General features: G+C 35.8%; 3 protein-coding genes across 3 annotated transcripts; 1 reads left to right on the top strand and 2 right to left on the bottom strand.

Moving 5' to 3' along the window:
- Positions 1 to 1,729: 1,729 nt before the first annotated feature.
- Positions 1,730 to 3,416, bottom strand: LOC104719123 (uncharacterized). The gene has a single exon (XM_010436972.2). It carries the CDS (start codon positions 3,351 to 3,353, stop codon positions 1,878 to 1,880), a length of 1,476 nt encoding a protein of 491 aa, XP_010435274.2. The 5' UTR covers positions 3,354 to 3,416; the 3' UTR covers positions 1,730 to 1,877.
- A 3,562-nt stretch (positions 3,417 to 6,978) lies between these two features.
- On the top strand, positions 6,979 to 7,407 carry LOC104720435 (uncharacterized). The gene has a single exon (XM_010438339.1). It carries the CDS (start codon positions 6,979 to 6,981, stop codon positions 7,405 to 7,407), a length of 429 nt encoding a protein of 142 aa, XP_010436641.1.
- An 8,689-nt stretch (positions 7,408 to 16,096) lies between these two features.
- LOC104719124 (uncharacterized) lies at positions 16,097 to 17,665 on the bottom strand. The gene has a single exon (XM_087470749.1). It carries the CDS (start codon positions 17,612 to 17,614, stop codon positions 16,307 to 16,309), a length of 1,308 nt encoding a protein of 435 aa, XP_087326875.1. The 5' UTR covers positions 17,615 to 17,665; the 3' UTR covers positions 16,097 to 16,306.
- Between the last annotated feature and the right edge of the window lie 2,923 nt (positions 17,666 to 20,588).

The following is a 20,588-nucleotide window of genomic DNA, read 5'->3' as shown; positions in this document are numbered from 1 at the left end:
CCTATTGGAACCATATAATGCAGGTCTCAAACCGGCTATGTGTTTATGAACGGTGGTACAGCAATTTCATGACGTTCAATGAAGCAAACCATTGCGGCCACTTCATCTAATCATGCAGAGATTTTGGCTATGCATAAAGCCAACCGTGAGTGTTTGGTTGAGATCGATGACTCAACATATTAGGACAGATTGTGGCATGGCCGATAACAAGGAACCAACCGTCATATATGAAGACAATACAGCTTGCATCGCACAGCTCAAGGAATGATATATCAAGGGAGATCGGACGAAGCACATTTTACCGAAGTTCTTCTTCACACATGAAATACAAAAGGCCGGAGAAGTTCAAGTGCTACAAGTTCCGTCTTGCGACAATTCAGCCGATTTATTCACCAAGTCATTACCGACATCGACATTCAAGAAGCTCACAGACCAGATTGGAATGCGGAGACTTAAGGACTTTTAGTGAAGTTTGGAACAGGGGGAGTAATACGTGTTGTACTCTTTTTCCTTCACCATGGTTTTGTCCCAATGGGTTTTCCTGGTAAGGTTTTAATGAGGCAGCATCCCCAAGCATATTATAGTGATTCCTTAGCATTTGCACGGTTATGTCATCCAAGGGGGAGTGTTGTAAATCAATTAGGATGAATCTCCATAACCGGCCCATTCATATGTCCAAGTCCATAAGGCCTATCGGCCACCTCCTCTTATTCTAAGTCAGTTTAGGAAACCCATGGTACTTAGGACTTTATCCTTTACTATATAATGTACTTATTCGATTGATCATTAATAAGAAGAAGAGAATACAACCTCTTGTTTCTCTAAACTTTAACAACACATTTAACTTTGTTTCTTTGTTTTGATTTGTACAGGTATTGGAGGGAGAAGATCTTTGAGATGGAATTTTAAAATTGAATGTGTAAGAGTAATTACATGTTAATCGTGATTAAGTTGTTTCCAAAATCGGTGGAGTAGTAGCAAATATTAGTGGTGATATTTGTTATTTTGGAAAATAATTTATTTGTTTAGTGAATATTTATTGATTAGTTGTTAGGTTGTTTCCAAAAAGAGGGAAATTAGATATTTTTGAGAAAGGAATATAGTAAATCTTGTAGCAATCGTTGGTTTTGTAAAATTTTGTTTTTATTTTTCATTTTTAAAAACACAATGGCATAATTATAAATAAGTTTCAACTTCAGGATTTATTTGCTAAATGCCTCCAAAAATGTATAAATAGAATGGTGTTTCTGAATAAATTACTTTGTTTGGTGCAAAAATATGAAACTATTTGTTTATATAGATGTGAATGTTTAATATTGTTGGAATTAATAATTAATTGTATAATTACGTTAATCCTCAGCCTAATTTTAAGAAAGTTATCCATTTTTTGTAGTATTATTAATATAAATTTTAAATATGTAAACAATTTTGTAATTTCGAATTTTATTACAAATATACATAGAATTTTCTCATAACTATCTCTCTTTTTTTTTTTTTCATTTTCTTATGATTATCATTTATCATTTTTAATAATATTAAAATAATTTATTTGTTTTACACATGGTAAAATATCTAGTCGAGAATGTTTACATTTGTCGCCATTATGTGAGTGAACTTTGGAAAAAAATTTTATATAATAAGATAACCAAATTTTAATTGTTATCATCGAATAGTAAAACATATATATTAAAAATTTCGAGTCAATTGGGACAAGTATCAAACAAAAAAATTCATAAAAAATAATGCCAATTTATTTTGGTTAAATAAAAAACATAAAAAGATAGTAAAACAAAGGAACAAAATCATAAGAAGCAAGAAAAAAAAAACAAAAAGTAAAATATTAGAATCATATTTATTGTTGATGAAACCATTCAAAATCAATAGTATGGCGTCTTTGAGACATATGGTGGTGGTGGAGACTTGTACGTGACCTTTGGAGAAGGAGAGTAATATGGTGGAGGTGGTGAACTGTAGACATATGGTGGTGGGGGAGATTTGTAGGTGACCTTGGGAGAAGGAGAATAGTATGGTGGGGGTGGTGAGCTGTAGACGTATGGTGGTGGGGGAGATTTGTAGGCAACCTTGGGAGAAGGAGAGTAGTATGGTGGAGGTGGTGAGCTGTAGACGTATGGTGGTGGGGGAGATTTGTAGGTAACCTTTGGAGAAGGAGAATAGTATGGTGGAGGTGGTGAGTTGTAAACGTATGGAGGTGGGGGAGATTTGTAGTCAACCTTGGGAGAAGGAGAGTAGTATGGTGGAGGTGGTGAGTCGTAGACGTATGGAGGTGGGGGAGATTTGTAGTCAACCTTGGGAGAAGGAGAGTAGTATGGTGGCGGGGGTGAGCTGTAGACGTAAGGTGGTGGGGGAGATTTGTAGTCTACCTTGGGAGAAGGAGAGTAGTATGGTGGAGGGGGTGAGCTGTAGACGTATGGTGGTGGGGGAGATTTGTAGTCTACCTTGGGAGAAGGAGAGTAGTATGGTGGAGGGGGTGAGCTGTAGACGTATGGTGGTGGGGGAGATTTGTAGTCTACCTTGGGAGAAGGAGAGTAGTATGGTGGAGGTGGTGAGCTGTAGACGTATGGTGGTGGGGGAGACTTGTAGTCAACCTTGGGAGAAGGAGAGTAGTATGGTGGAGGTGGTGAGCTGTAGACGTATGGTGGTGGGGGAGACTTGTAGTCTACCTTGGGAGAAGGAGAATAGTACGGTGGAGGTGGTGAGCTGTAGATGTATGGAGGTGGGGGAGACTTGTAGTCAACCTTGGGAGAAGGAGAGTAGTATGGTGGAGGGGGTGAGCTGTAGACGTATGGTGGTGGGGGAGATTTGTAGTCTACCTTTGGAGAAGGAGAGTAGTATGGTGGAGGGGGGGAGCTGTAGATGTATGGAGGTGGGGGAGACTTGTAGTCAACCTTTGGAGAAGGAGAGTAGTATGGTGGAGGTGGTGAGCTGTAGACGTATGGTAGTGGGGGAGACTTGTAGTCTACCTTGGGAGAAGGAGAGTAGTACGGTGGAGGTGGTGAGCTGTAGATGTATGGAGGTGGGGGAGACTTGTAGTCAACCTTGGGAGAAGGAGAGTAATAAGTTGGTGGGGGTGGAGAACTGTAAACGTATGGTTTTGGTTGTGGTGTGTACTTAGGACCTTGTCTTCTATATTGTGGTGAAGGTGGTGGGGATGCAGAGTAGTATGGGGAATACTTTTTTGGTGGGTAAGGTGATTTGTGTTCATGGCTTGGAGTATTGTATTGTGGTGCTTGCGGGGATGAGTAAGGGTGTGATGTCACTGTAGCCGCAATGGCACTTAGAACCACAACATAAACCATGCAGTGCCCTAATCCCATCGTTCTTGAGGATCCCATCACTGCTCTTTTAATTTGTTTCTTTGTTTTTTGGTTATGATATACTTGAACCTGAACGCCCTTTATATATAGTCTTTCTTTGTGTATAATTATTATATAATCTTCTCAACTTGGGTTCGTGGTTGGCACTTCCAAAAATATATTAGAGGACGTGCTAAGTTGTTTGCTTAAAGATTAGCGGTTTATGGGAAAATATGAAATTTTATTAGATTCTCCTGCAACCTTCAATTTCATTTGTTTACATATTTTTTTGTTTGATGAATTTAATCGACTCAAATAATTAGAAGAACAAAAAATATATGTTGGTTTATGATTATATAAGCTATAATGAAAATATGTGTTTCATAACATTAATGTGACATCGATATGATATTCATATTCTTATAAAAGAAAAAAAAAAGAATGTGACAAACGATAATTTTGATCAACAAGTTTATAAGATTCTCATGATTATAAAAATATGAGGCCAAGTGGTTATGAGAACATTGCCGTGTCAAGCTTATTGTGTTCAATGTATTAGCATCAAAATTCCACACACAACCAATATGACCTTATATATGATTCCTGATTGTCTACATTATCTTTCAAATAATCTAAGGGTTGAGATACGAAAAACAACAGTTCCGATCGGTTATTACATTTACAACGGTTTGGTAAGACATAGCTATTATCTGGTATTTTAGTAGAGTTGCTTAATCTGTTTTTATTCTTTAGGTAAGGCAACCAAAGGCGACTCGATCGTGTGAGCAACTATTTTATACTGGTTCAAGACCATGTTCTTTCCTCATGGGCGACCACGTTCACCGAATAGTATAATATAACTATACATGAATACCAAGAGACCATTTTCATCGGTCTTTCTAGTCATTTTCAATTAACGCCATTTAGACCGATGAAGATGAATATAAACATGTTTGCGTGCAATAAGTTTTGTCGCACAGTACATTAGCAAAAAAAAAAAACTTCTTTCATTCTTTGCAGTAAACCACGAGACAACAAATATGAGAAACTAACAAATCTATCGCATAGCCTGCCCTGAATTTTGGAGGTTTGAACAATAGAACTTATGTCATTAAACCGCTGGACTAAAGGCACTTTTGCTGAAAAATAGCCGAAAATAAATTTTAATATTATGGGCCGCAGGCCGAGCCTTGCTTTGCCTATACGCATTTCTAGATAGACGAAAAGCAAAATCCAAACTAAAAAGAAGAATCTTGCAGATGAGGAAACAAAGATGTGACATAACAAATTTTACCATCGATCTAACTGCATTAATTTGAGGGATCCACCTGAAAAGTTGTACTATATATATGTTAATTCATGGTTATGTGGATAGTATTAACTTTATAAAAAAAAATTGCAGTGAAGATTTGATTAGATGATGCAACATAACTCATGGTTGTTCTAAAATGATCATAAGAAGAAAAAATGTACTTGTATCACGAGGGAGATTTAAGTAGGAATCAAATCTAGGGTTCTTGAGTGTACGAAAAGTTCTAGGTCTTTCCTGCATGATATTTATACTAGGAAATCCCCAACTTCCGATATGTTCAGTTTCTTTGTTCTTCGGAGAAAATATTACGTTATCCGATATAGTGAATATTCAAATAGATTTGGTCTAATCTTTCCATGGTATAATCTTTCCGTATTCCTGGATAGGTCGGTCGCCAACTTGTTACCGAGGCTGAGTTGATCGAGCTTAGCTTACACGAGTTCGGTAGTTTGATGTGCGGAACCAATAATCTACTTAACAAAATTTCGTATACCATGGTTGATTCCAAGTTAATTGAATCACCATCCTACCATCCTTATTGGAGTTTTGTTATAATGACAAGACACTTTAACAAAACCAAAATCAATATGTTATCTAAAAATATTAAGTTAACTTTTCTTTCTTCTTCTTTTTCTCTGTAGTTAACTTTCCAATTTTGATATTTTGTTTCCAAAAAAAGCCTACAATTCATCCCTTATCTCTCGGCTCAACATACAGAAAAGGCCAACAATAATCTCCAGTTTTGAAATCACAAGAAGCAACCCACGTTTTAAACTCACTGATTTCTAATTCACAAAATAAACTAGGGTTGGGCATTCGGGTAACCCGTTCGGGTTCGGGTATTATCCATTCGGGTTTGGGTAAATGGGTTTAGAAAAATAGAACTCATTGGGTATTTTTAGATATATGGGTTCGGTTCGGTTTGGGTACTACCGGGTTCGGGTTGGTTTGGGTTACAAAATTTAGAACCCGATTAGTACCCGAACTATCGGGTACCCGAAAAAATATAACTAAAATTAATTAAATTTAAATAAATTTAGTTAAATTTTGATTTCTGTGACAAAATATTTTAGATATTTTGATTATTTTTGATATTTAGGTATAAAACTAAATGAAATATTCAAAATTATAATCATAATTTTGGGATAATTGCATTATATTAATGATAAATATTATAAATATGTTTATGCTTTCGGGTTTAATGGGTACCCAAACGGGTACCGGGTATTATCCGATCCTAACCCGAACCCACGGGTATTAGAAAATAGAACCCAATAGGGTTTTATAGGCAAACCCGTACCCAATCCAAACCCGGTTTTTCGGATCGGGTTCCGGATTGGGTATTCGGGTATGGTTTTTATGCCCAACCCTAAAATAAACATGTGTTCATCCTCAACCAAAATAACACCCAACTAGAAAAAACAAAGGAGGACATCGTAAATTAGAAAAACCATATACACAAATTTCCGAAAAGAGAAGAGAAACTTGACCTTAAGATATGTGTTCACCCAAAATTCACAGAAGTCAGACGAACTGCTGGCTAAATAAGTAAATCATTTCTTCTACACTCTGTAATTTAGAATAATAGAATTTTTTTTTAGCAATTGTGCCTCTATCAAAACAAGTAAATACACAAAAACTACGCTGTCCATACTTAATAATCAAACACATAAAAACAAACTAATTAAAAACAAAAAATATAACTCATACTTGATAATTTACCGTCTTAACACTCAAATTAGGCATCTTCTCACTCGACCTCAAATGAACAACAAAAATTTAAAAATACCAATTATCTTATCCAGTAAACCTTTAAATACCTATTGTTAGCTAGATAGTTAAGATCCTCTATGAATCTTGGATATATGTGAATATAGAATATCTTCTTAGTATAGATATGATCCTATCAACATATTATATTCTATATATATTGTATGTCAATACTCACGGAGTTTACATTAAAACATGGTATGAGAAGCCCTAGCCTACTGCTAGTTGTTTACTCGATCCATCTCCACCACTTTTATCTCTCTTTGCTCTGTTCTCTCCCTCGTCCCCTGTTTCTTCCTTTTCTTCTTCTCGTTTTACACTTCTTGTTATTCTTACTTGTTCGGCGTCCCATTTCTCATCATGGTCGACGAAACACAGAAAACCGACAAACCATTCGATATTTCCCATATCAAGGCTTATATTCCAATCACCCTTGACATGACAAAGATGAACTACGACGTCTGGAAAGAATTGTTTGAGACTCACTGTCTCACCTTCGGCGTGCTCGGCCACCTCGACGGCTCGTCTACTGCAACTCCGACAACAAAATAACAGTGGACAAAACACGATGGCCTAGTTAAAATGTGGATCTACGGCACCATCTCCAAATCGATCCTCGACACTGTTCTCAAGACCAAGGCTACTGACCGTGAGCTTTGGCTCACCATCGAAGAGCTCTTCCGCGACAACAAAGAAGCCTGCGCTATGCACTATGACACAGAACTGCGGACCCTCACGATTGGCGATTCCAGCGTAGCAGAGTATAGCAAACGCCTTAAGACAATTTCTGATCTCCTCGCTAACGTCAACTCACCTGTTACCGATCGTCAGCTCGTCATGTACTTGCAGAACGGTCTGACGAACAAATTCGACTCCATCATCAACGTGATCAAGCACAAGACTCCATACCCCTCTTTCACCGTCGCTCTCTCAATGTTACAATTGGAGGAGGACTGTCTCTCGACGCATGTGAAACCTGCCGTTAGCCCACCATCAAACACATCATCGTGAAACATCCTCTACACCACCACCGATCAACACTCGTCGCATGGTTCTTCATCTGGATACAACAACCATGGCGCACAGAGAGGTTGTGGTCGTGGCGGTCGCCATAACAGAGGAAGAGGTCGACACAACAACCACTAGTCGTACAACAATCAACCATGGGGATATGGTTATCCGCCGTACCAACCACCATACTTCTCACCTCCTCGTCACTACTACGGACCTCCGCCCCACATGGCTTATCCTTCGGCACCACCGGTCAACCATGTCGCTCATCAACCTCGCCAACACAATGAGGCTCACGTAGCACAGACTACCACACCATTGACCTACCTCCCACCAGCACTGACGAATGCACTCCAGACCATGACACTACAGGACCCCAATGCCACCCCTTGGTTCATGGACACCGGCGCGACCAACCATATCACCTCTCAACCAGGTATCCTCCCTCATCCTTTTGGTTCGAGTCATTTACCTTGTGTCGTTGTGGGAAATGGATCCTCGGCCAACGTCACTCACGTTGGTAATGGCATCCTACCCACACCCTCTCTAGTGTGTGACTCCGAACACCAACTCGTTTCCCCAAGATTTTGTTTCAGTTCCTCCAAGTTGTCAACTATGGCATCGTCACCTCGGTCATCCAGGCAATGATAATCTTTATCGCATTCTTTCTTCAAACAATATTTCTTTTAATAAGACCGACTTGAACCCAAAAAATCCTATTGTCTCGTCATGTCACTTTCGATGAATCGATGTTTCTTTTTTCGGCACTTTCTTCTACCGCTTCCACACCGGTTCCCGTGCCTAAACAGATCATTCTAGTGCTTCCCATTCCCCAGTTGACCATCACTCCACTAGTGGAGCCACCAGTCACAAATGTCATTCCCCCTTCACATCCGATGGTCACCCGTAGTAAAAGTGGTATCACCAAATCACGAATTCTAATATGTCCATACAGAAATAATCTCTCCCCTACCAACGTCGCATGTACAAGCGGCTAAGGATCCATTTTGGAATGACGCTATGACACAAGAGCACAATGTTCAAATTAAAAGGCGTACGTGGGATCTTGTACCCCGACCAGTTGCTACTAACATTGTTTGTTCCGTATGCCGCTGACATACTCCATTGAGCAGCTATGAGCAACACCAACACTAGTACTACACCCGTGGATACCAAAGCCAAACTTGCAGCCGACGCCGGCGCTCCGGTCAAGGACCCTACGCTCTATTGAAGTTTAGCTGGCGCTCTTCAATACCTTACATTCACCCGCCCGTACATTGCTTATGCTGTCCAACAAGTGTGCTTGTTCATGCACGATCCGCGGGAGTCACACTTCACTGCTATAAAACAAATCCTCCGCTACATCAAGGGAACTATCTCTCACGGTCTACAGATTCATTGTTCGTCCATTACTGATCTGGTTGCTTACACGGACGCTGACTAGGCCGGCTGTCCCACCACGAGACTGTCTACCTCTGGCTATTGCATTTTTCTTGGTGATAGTCTCGTTTTGTGGTCCGCCAAGCGCCAAACAACCACGTCCCAGTCCAGTACTGAAGCGGAATATTGGGGTGTTGCAAACGTCGTTGCCGAAGCTACATGGTTGTGTACACTTATCTGTGAAATGCACATTACCATTCCCAAAGCAACACTCTTGTATTGCGACAATGTCAGCGCCGTCTACATGTCTTCCTATCCTGTTCAGTACCAACAGACAAAGCATATCAAAACTGACATTCATTTTGTTCGCGATAAGGTTGCTATTGGTGAGATAAATGTGCTCCATGTTCCCTCTACTCACCAGTTCACGGACATTTCACAAAAGGACTACCAACTCCATTGTTGTTGGACTTTCGGGACAGTCTGAACATTCTCTCTTCCGCTTCACCTACGCTCCAACTGCGGGGGAATGTTAGTTAGATAGTTAAGATCCTCTTAGTATAAAGTAAAGAGGTTTCTCTTGGGATTGAATGATTCTCAACTAATCAACTAACTAACTATATAACGTTACATGCTAATAAACATGTTGAAATATAATTTTTTATTGATGTGAAATAAGCAAAGTAACTGTAACAGAATTTGAAGAAAACTTGTTAATATTGTTTAATTAAACGGTTAATGTTGTTTAATGTTATTGCTTTGGCCGGCTAATTAATCAATTTACATGGTTGTAAAAGTTTACGATTTACATTTATATCTTTTACATTTATACACCAAACATCACCACTAACCACAAGCCACTCTTTATATAGTACATTTTATACATTCTTATTTTTTTGTCTCTTCCTATGATCTTCTCTTCTGTTTAGCGAAACTTAATGGCTATTCAAGAGCAAAACAAAGCTGATGCAAAAATAAAGAGATTGGCAGAACAACATAAGGTAGGCTTTTGCTTACTGTCTGTAAAATCATTCACTTGAAGGGTAACTAATGTTAAATCATTCACTACCACGAGTGTTTGAGATTGAGCAACGTTTGAACAATGTTCAACATGGTGCGTCTGATATGACTACCTATTACACTCGTCTTGTAACACTCTGGTAGGAATATAAGAGCTATGTTGAGCTTCCGGTGTGCACTTGTGGTAAGTGTGAATGCAATGCTGCTGCTTTGTGGAAAAATTTGCAACAGAGGGATAGAGTAAAAAAGTTTCTCTTCGGATTAATTGATTTTCAACTAATCAACTAACTAACTATATAACATTATATGCTAATAAACATGATTAAATATAATTTATTACTTATGTGAAATAAGCAAAGTAACTGTAATAGAATTTGAAGAAAAACGGTTAATGTTGTTTAATTGACCGGTTAATGTTGTTTAATGTTGTTGCTTTGGCCGGTTAATTAATCAATTTATATGGTTGTAAAATTTTACATTTTACATTTATATCTTTTACATTTATAGCATCAATACACAACGTTGAAACACCAAACGTCACCACTTACCACAAGCCACTCTTTATATAGTACATTTCATACGTTCCTATTTTTCTGTCTCTTCCTCTGATCTTCTCTTCTGATTAGCAAAACTTAATGGCTATTCAAGAGCAAAACAAAGCTAAGGAAGAAATAAAGAGATTGGCAGAACAACATCAGGTAGGCTTTTACCTACTGTCTGTAAAATCATTCACTTGAAGGGTAACTAATGTTAAAGCTTGGGTGTTATTTCACTTGAAGGGTAACTAATGTTAAAGTTTTGTTGTTATTTGACAAAGGGAAAAGAGCTCTGTGAAGTTTCCTGTACAAGAGATAGACATTGCTCTTGTGTTGAGGTTCAACAAAGGTTAGTAACTGTAAAAGAATTTGGAGAAAATCGGTTAATGTTGTTTAATTGACCGGTTAATGTTGTTTAATGTTGTTGCTTTGGCCGGTTAATTAATCAATTTACATGGTTGTAAAAGATTATGCTTTACATTTACATATTTTATATTTATAGCATCGATACACAAAGTTGAAACCCCAAACGTCACCACTTACCACAAGCCACTCTTTATATATATATAGTACATTTCATACGTTCTTATTTTTCTGTCTTTTCTTCTGATCTTCTCTTCTGGTTAGCGAAACTTAATGGCTATTCAAGAGCAAAACAATGCTGATGAAGAAATGAAGAGATTGAGAGAACAACATAAGGTAGACATTTGCTTACTGTATGTAAAATCATTCACTCTAAAGGTAACTAATGTTAAGCTTTGGTGTTATTTCACTTGAAGGGTAACTACTGATAAAGTTTTGGTGTTATTTCACAGAGGCAAAATAGCTCTGTGAAGTTTCTTGTGCAAGATATAGACATCGCTCTTGTGTTGAGGTTCAACAAAGGTTAGTTATAAATATAGTGGTGAAACTTGTGACAATTTCTCAAGGTATTAAAAAGAATGGCTGGCTCGTTTTAAACAGTATGATTCTCCACGAGTGTTTGAGATTGAGCAACGTTTGAACAATGTTAAGCAGGGTGCATCTGATATGATTACCTATTATACTCTACTTGTAACACTGTGGGAGGAATACAAGAACTATGTTGAGCTTCCGGTGTGCACTAGTGGTAAGTGCGAATGCAATGCTGCTGCTTTGTGGAAAAAGCTGCAATAGAGGGATAAAATAAAGAAGTTTCTCTTGGGATTGAATGATTCTCAAATAACCAACTAACTAACTATACAACGTTACATGCTAATAAACATGATGAAATATAAATTTTTACTGTTGTGAAATAAGCAAAGTAACTGTAACAAAATTTGAAGAAAACTTGTTAATGTTGTTTAATTAACTGGTTAATATTGTTTAATGTTATTGCGTAGCTCGGTTAATTAATCAATTTACATGGATGTAAAAGTTTACGATTTACTTTAATATCTTTTACATTTATAGCATCAATACACAAAGTTGAAACACCAAACATAATTATTGACCACAAGCCACTCTTTATATAGTCCATTTCATATGTTCCTATTTTTCTGTCTCTTCCTCTGATCTTCTCTTCTTATTAGCGAAACTTGATGGATATTCAAGAGCAAAACAAAGCTGAGGAAGAAATAAAGAGATTGGCATAACAACATCATGTAGGCTTTTACTTACTGTCTGTAAAAATCATTCACTTGAAGGGTAACTTATGTTAAAGCTTGGGTGTTATTTCACTTGAAGGGTAACTAATGTTAAACTTTTGGTGTTATTTCACAGAGGGAAAATAGCTCGGTGAAGTTTCTTGTGCAATAGATAGACATCGCTCTTGTGTTGAGGTTCAACAAAGGTTAGTTATAAATATAGTGGTGAAACTTGTGACAATTTCACAAGGTATTTGGTAGAATGTGCTGGCTCGTTTTAAACATGATGATGCTCCACGAGTGTTTGAGATTGAGCAACGTTTGAACAATGTTCAACAGGATGCGTCTGATATGACTACCTATTACACTCGACTTGTAACACTCTGGGAGGAATACAAGAGCTATGCTGAGCTTCCGGTGTGCCATTGTGGTAAGTGTGAATGCATTGCTGCTGCTTTGTGGAAAAAACTGCAACAGAGGGAAAAAGTAAAGAAGTTTCCCTTGGGATTGAATGATTCTCAACTAACCAAGTAACTAACTATATAACGTTACCTGCTAATAAACATGATGATGTGAAATAAGCAAAGTAACTGTAACAAAATTTGAAGAAAACCGGTTAATGTTGTTTAATGTTGTTGCTTTGGCCGGTTAATTAATCAATTTACATGGTTGTAAAAGATTATGCTTTACATTTATATTTTTTATATTTATAGCATCGATATACAACGTTGAAACCCCAAACGTCACCACTTACCACAAGCCACTCTTTATATAGTACATTTCATGCGTTCTTATTTTTCTGTCTTTTTTTCTGATCTTCTCTTCTGGTTAGCGAAACTTAATGGCTATTCAAGAGCAAAACAATGCTGATGAAGAAATGAAGAGATTGACAGAACAACATAAGGTAGACTTTTGCTTACTGTCTGTACAATCATTCAGTCTAAGGGTAACTAATGTTAAAGCTTTGGTGTTATTTCACTTGAAGGGTAACTACTGATAAAGTTTTGGTGTTATTTCACAGAGGCAAAATAGCTCTGTGAAGTTTCTTGTGCAAGAGATAGACATCGCTCTTGTGTTGAGGTTCAACAAAGGTTAGTTATAAATATAATGGTGAAACTTGTGACAATTTCACAAGGTATTTGGAAGAATGTGCTAGCTCGTTTTAAACAGGATGATTCTCCACGAGTGTTTGAGATAGAGCAACGTTTGAACAATGTTCAGCAAAGTGCATCTGCTATGTTGAGCTTCGAGTGTGCACTTGTGGTAAGTGTGAATGCAATGCTGCTGCTTTGTGGAAAAAGCTGCAACAGAGGGATAGAGTAAATAAGTTTCGCTTGGGATTGAATGATTCTCAACTAACCAACTAACTAACTATAGAACGTTAAATGCTAATAAACATGATGAAATATAAATTTTTACTGATGTGAAATAAGCAAAGTAACTATAACAAAATTTGAAGAAAACTGGTTAATGTTGTTTAATTAACCGGTTAATGTTGTTTATTGTTGTTGCTTAGGCCGGTTAATTAATCAATTTACATGGATGTAAAAATTTACGATTTATTTTAATATATTTTACATTTATAGCATCAATACACAACGTTGAAACACTAAACATCACTATTTACCACAAGCCACCCTTATATAGTACATTTCATACGTTCCTATTTTTCTGTCTCTTCCTCTGATATTCTCTTCATGTTAGCAAAACTTAATGGGTATTCAAGGACAAAAGCTGATGAAGAAATGAATAGATTGGCAGAACAACATAAGGTAGGCTTTTGCTACCTGTCTATAAAATCATTCACTTGAAGGGTAACTAATGTTAAAGCTTTGGTGTTATTTCACTTGAAGGGTAACTAATGTTAAAGTTTTGGTGTTATTTTATAGCGGGAAAATAGCTCTGTGAAGTTTCTTGTGCAGGAGATAGACATCGCTCTTTTGTTGAGGTTCAACAAAGGTTAGTTACAAATATAGTGGTGAAACTTGTGACAATTTCACAAGGTATTTGGAAGAATGTGCTGGCTCGTTTTAAACAGGATGATGCTCCACGAGTGTTTGAGATTGAGGAATGTTTGAACAATGTTCAACAGGTTGTGTCTGATATGACTACCTATTACACTCGTCTTGTAACACTCTGGTAGGAATATTAGAGATATGTTGAGCTTCCGGTGTGCCGTTGTGGTAAGTGCGAATGCAATGCTGCTGGTTTGTGGAAAAATCTTCAACAGGGGGATAGAGTAAAAAAGTTTCTCTTGGGATTAAATGATATTCAACTAACTAACTAACTAACTATATAACACTATATGCTAATAAACATGATGAAATATTAATTTTTACTGATGTGAAATAAACAAAGAGACTGTAACAAAATTTGATGAAAACCGATTAATGTTGTTTAATTAACCGTTTAATGTTGTTTGATGTTGTTGTTTTGGTCGGTTAATTAATCATTTTACATGGATGTAAAACTTTACGATTTATATTTATAGCATCAATACACAACGTTGAAACACCAAACGTCACTATTTATCACAAGCCAGTCTTTATATAATACATTTCATATGTTCCTATTTTCTGTCTCTTCCACTGATCTTCTCTTCTGGTTAGCGAAACTTAATGGCTATTAAAGAGCAAAACATAGCTTATGAAGAAATGAAGAGATTGGCAGAACAATATCAGGTAGGTTTTTGCTATTGTGTATAAAATCATTCACTTGAAGGGTAACTAATGTTAAAGTTTTGGTGTTATTTCACAAAGGGAAAAAGTTTAGTTACATATGAAAGGACTTGAGCTGCTGAAAAAACTCGAAGCTGTGAAGGCATTGAAGCTGGCGAAAGAGATCATGAGTGGCACGCTGCAGGTCATGAGACACATTCCTGGTATAAAGGAACATACAGAAGAATTAAATGAAAAATTGAAGGTGGCTACTGTAAGATATGGCTACGCTTACATAGACAATCAAGATGCGCGCAAGGGTTCGTTCAAAGTAAGCAATTTTAAGCCTCATGAACATTTTTGCTGTTGATCTAGTGAGATATCTAGTTCTCTTGCTGCTAGATATTAGTTTAGTTCTGCTATATTAACACATGTGTCAAATGTAATAGCCTTCAATTTTCTTGCATAGGAAGGAACGATTGTGCCAGTTCTCCCAAGCAGAACTCATAACATGGAAGGGACCCATGACGTGGGTGAGATAGAAGGAGTTCCAACAAGCGGAGTTCGACATGTGGTTAGAAGAAAAAATTAGAAAGGATTCCCAGATGGGAAGAATGATGTTAGGTTTCTCTATATGTTTTTTTTTATCTACAAAACAAAATAAGCATGTAACTCACATTTATAGCATCAATACACAATGTTGAAACACCAAACGTCACCACTTACCACAAGCCACTCTTTATATAGTACATTTCATACGTTCCTATTTTCATGTCTCTTTCTCTGATCTTCTCTTCTGGTTAGTTACCACTAAAAATGTATTTTTACATACAAATATATATTATTATTTAAGTATATTATTTATCTATATGCAAAAAAAAATGATCGATTTTTACCGCAATTATCGTAAGAAAATGGTAGGAAACATATTATGACAATAAGAGAAGAGAGTATGATACATCCTATAGAACTTTTTGTAGTCTTATTTTGATAAAAATGAGGCAATCTCATTAAAAATTATAAAATAAATTTAACCGAAATTTTTTTTTACTAGTAAAATAAGAATGGTGTTTCTGAATAAATTACTTTATTTGGTGCAAAAATATGAAACGGTCTATTTGTTTATATAGAGGTGAATGTTTAATATTTTTGGAACTAATAATTACGTTAATCCTTAGCCTACTTTTAAGAAAGTTATCCATTTTTAGAGTATTAGTAACATAAAATTTAAATATGTAAACAATTTTGTAATTTCGATCTTTTTGACAAATATACATAGAATTTTCTCATAACTAAATCTTTTTTATTATTTTTTTTAATTTTCTTATAATTATCATTTATCATTTTAATATTGTTAAATATAATTTATTTGCTTTACATATGGCAAAATCTCTAGTCGAGAATGTTTACATTTGTAGCCATTACATGAGTGAACTTTGAAAAAAAAAACTTTATATACTACGATAACCAAATTTTAATTGTTATCATCGAATAGTAAAACATATATATTTAAAATTTCGAGTCGATTGGGACAAGTATCAAACAAAAATAATGCATAAAAAATAATGCCAAATTATTTTGGTTAAATAAAAAACATAAAAAGATAGTAAAAAAAAGGAACAAAATCGTAAGAAGCAAGGCAAAAAAAAAACAAAAAGTAAATTATTACAAACATATTTGTAGTTGACGAAGCCATTCAAAATCAATAGTATGGCGTCTTTGAGACATATGGTGGTGGTGGAGACTTGTATGTGACCCTTGGAGAAGGAGAGTAATATGGTGGAGGTGGTGAGCTGTAGACATATGGTGGTGGGGGAGATTTGTGGGTGACCTTGGGAGAAGGAGAGTAGTATGGTGGGGGTGGTGAGCTATAGACGTATGGTGGTGGGGGAGATTTGTAGGTGACCTTGGGAGAAGGAGAGTAGTATGATGGAGGTGGTGAGCTGTAGACATATGGTGGTGGGAGTGATTTGTAGGTAACCTTTGGAGAAGGAAAATAGTATAGTGGAGGAGGTGAGGTGTAAACGTATGGAGGTGGGGGAGATTTGTAGTCAACCTTGGGAGAAGGAGAGTAGTATGGTGGAGGTGGTGAGAAGTAGACGTATGGAGGTGGGGTAGATTTGTAGTCAACCTTGGGAGAAGAAGAGTAATATGGTGGAGGGGGTGAGCTGTAGACGTATGTTGGTGGGGGAGAGTTGTAGTCAACCTTGGGAGAAGAAGAGTAGTATGGTGGAGGGGGTGAGTTGTAGACGTATGTTGGTGGGGGAGATTTGTAGTCTACCTTGGGAGAAGGAGAGTAGTATGGTGGAGGGGGTGAGCTGTAGACGTATGGTGGTGGGGGAGATTTGTAGTCTACCTTGGGAGAAGGAGAGTAGTATGGTGGAGGTGGTGAGCTGTAGACGTATGGTGGTGGGGGAGATTTGTAGTCTACCTTGGGAGAAGGATAGTAGTATGGTGGAGGTGGTGAGCTGTAGACGTATGGTGGTGGGGGAGACTTGTAGTCTACCTTGGGAGAAGGAGAGTAGTATGGTGGAGGGGGTGAGCTGTAGATGTATGGAGGTGGGGGAGACTTGTAGTCAACCTTGGGAGAAGGAGAGTAGTATGGTGGAGGGGGTGAGCTGTAGACGTATGGTGGTGGGGGAGATTTGTAGTCTACCTTTGGAGAAGGAGAGTAGTATGGTGGAGGGGGGGAGCTGTAGACATATGGTGGTGGAGGAGATTTGTAGGTGACCTTGGGAGAAGTAGAGTAATAAGTTGGTGGGGGTGGAGAACTGTAAACGTATGGTTTTGGTTGTGGTGTGTACTTAGGACCTTGTCTTCTATATTGTGGTGAAGGTGGTGGGGATGCAGAGTAGTATGGGGAATACTTTTTTGGTGGGTAAGGTGATTTGTGTTCATGGCTTGGAGTATTGTATTGTGGTGCTTGCGGGGATGAGTAAGGGTGTGATGTCACTGTAGCCGCAATGGCACTTAGAACCACAACATAAACCATGCAGTGCCCTAATCCCATCGTTCTTGAGGATCCGATCACTGCTCTTTTAATTTGTTTCTTTGTTTTTTTGGTTATGATATACTTGAACCTGAACGCCCTTTATATATAGTCTTTCTTTGTGTATAATTATTATATAATCTTCTCAACTTGGGTTCGTGGTTGGCACTTCCAAAAATATATTAGAGGACGTGCTAAGTTGTTTGTTTAAAGATTAGTGGTTTATGGGAAAATATGAAATTTTATTAGATTCTCCTGCAACCTTCAGTTTCATTTGTTTACATATTCTTTTGTTTGATGAATTTAATCGACTCAAATAATTAGAAGAACAAAAAATATATGTTGGTTTATGATTATATAAGCTATAATGAATATATGTTGAATTCATATCTTCAAGTGTCCGCGAGGAGATTGTCCATGTGCGTTGTATCCTCTTATATGTTGAACATCGATATGATATTCATATCCGCGGTATACCGCGAGATTATATTTTTAAAATTTTAAATATTTAAAATACGTATATTACATTTGTTTGTTATTTTGCTGTTGTTTTATTAATTTTTAAATTATATACCTATAACTATTTATTGAATTTACGAGACGATTTTAATGTTCATATATGATTTTAAATAAAAAGGTTAAGTTTTTTTTTAATATAAATGTTACTATGTTATCTAAGTTTTGACCCGCGGTACACCGCTTGATTGTGTTTTTATATGTAGAATAATATAGAAATATGTGAGAAGTAATAGTTATTTTATGTGTTTAATGTATCTAAAATTATTTTTTTTCATTTTCAATTTTTCAATTAAAATTCATTGTTATAAAAGTAAACATATCATGTTACTATGCATTGCATCTATATATATAGATATACTAGGTTTTACCCCGTGGTACACCAGAGATCTATTATTTTTGTTGATATGATACTTTAATCGTTTTGAGGTGCTTGTATGGTTTTGAGGTGCTTGTAGATGGTGAATTGCATCTATATATATACTGTTAACGGTTGTATGTAAAGTTTTGTAGAAACTCTTGATTTGCAAGTTTAGAATATACATTTTACGATTTGGTTAGTTATGATTTAGGATTGAATGATATGTTATTATGATTCTCAATTGATATTATTGGATTAATAGTGTATATTTAAAGCTAATAAGATCTTACGAAATATGCAATCATTTATTAAACAACTTAGATATTTCCTAAGATGTACTCATCTTGAATTAGTTGCTATATCATAGGGATGTGATTAAGAAGACGTGATTACATAATTTGTGTTATCAATTCTTTTTGTCAAACTCGGCCCTAGAAATTCGTCTTGCAAATTAGATCTTTCATAAGATACAATGGGCATTAATTGGCAATAATTGACATTAATTGGATGTAAATAAGTACGCTATGGATTAAAAACGGGCCCAAAATATTTGGCAACCTTAAGGAGGATCCGAATAATTATACCGGTTATAATTTTAGTTAAAAACCAGACCCGAAGTTGGCAAAAAGTGATGACACCCTATTGTACTCCAAAAATGTATTCCGAGCTCTATATGTATATATACTTGTTTGGTTACAAATATAGTAAGACAATTTTAAAAATATATATCCGTTTATAAAAATTCAAATCACATCATATACTGAAAAAATCTAAAATTTTATTAACTTTCTGTATTAAATAACAATTAAAATAATGAAATATAAGATTTAAATAAAAGTGAAAGGAGAATTATATTTTAATCTAACATATAGATTTAAATTAGGTAGATAGATTTTAGGAAATTAATATTATCAAATAAAGAAGATAAGAAATAATTGTGTTTGGTTGTAAGAATTGTAGAGAATTTAGTTGAGACTTATTTGGATACAAAGATAAGAGACGATGACACAAAAATGTACTTCAAAAATGTTAAGATATATATATATATATATATATATATATATATATGGTGTTTAAAAGAGAATAGCAATTAATTTAGCCGAGATAATTTAGGGAAACTATATTATCACCTTCAATAAATGTAGAAAATATTAAATGAAAACTATTAATTAAGCCGAGATAATTTAGGGAAACTAACAGATTTTTCTTTAAAGATCTATTAAAATAGGTTTGAAGATTTTTATGGAATTAAAAATTTAATGTGTAGAGTTATTTGTGAAAAAATTGATATGTATAGATGTTGTCCAGCTATTTATGGCAATAAACGTATCAAATTAGGTAGATTTAAATAGTTCCATTAATTGGGTTTCTATGAAATGTTATTTTAGGAAAATTGTTAGGGGTTAATGTTGTAAATAAAACATATTAAATAAGCAAAACTTGAAGGGCATAAACCAAAATGTATTTCAAAAATAATAATATAGATAACAATTAATTTAGCCGAGATAATTTAGGCAAACTATATTATCACCTTCAATAAATGTAGAAAATATTAAATGGAAACTATTAATTAAGCCTAGATAATTTAGGAAAACTAACAGATTTATTCTCTAAAGATCTATTAAAATATGTTTGAAGATTTATATGGGATTCAAAATTTAATGTGTAGAGTTGCCGTAGAAAAATCGAACTATATAGATGTTGTCCAGCGATTTATGGCAATAAACATATCAAATTAGGTAGTTTTAAATAGTTCCAATAATTGAGTTTCTACGAAATATTGTTTTAGGAAAATTGTTAGGGGTTAATGTTGTAAATAAAACATATTAAATAAGCAAAACTTGAAGGGCATAAACTAAAATGTACTTCAAAAATAATAATATAGATTCTTATAAAAGAAACAAAAAAAGAATGTGACAAACGATAATTTTATTGCTGTATCATATGTTTTTTTTCTTTTAACACAACGGATCAACAAGTTTATAAGATTCTTGTGAGAGTTTGTGAGTTTTGAAGGCGTTTTTGGAGAGATCTTGCTGTGAGAGTGAAGATCCAAGGTTAGGAACGTGGTGGGAAGGTTTCTGTGGTGGTAGCTTCGTCCTTTGGGCTTAGATCTCT

This window comes from Camelina sativa, chromosome 10 (assembly GCF_030686135.1).
Source record: "Camelina sativa cultivar CO46 ecotype springtype chromosome 10, ASM3068613v1".
In the NCBI taxonomy this organism is placed as follows: Eukaryota; Viridiplantae; Streptophyta; class Magnoliopsida; order Brassicales; family Brassicaceae; genus Camelina; species Camelina sativa.
The sequence above is the reverse complement of the archived record's forward strand: the minus strand, read 5'-3'. Positions and strand labels throughout refer to the sequence as shown.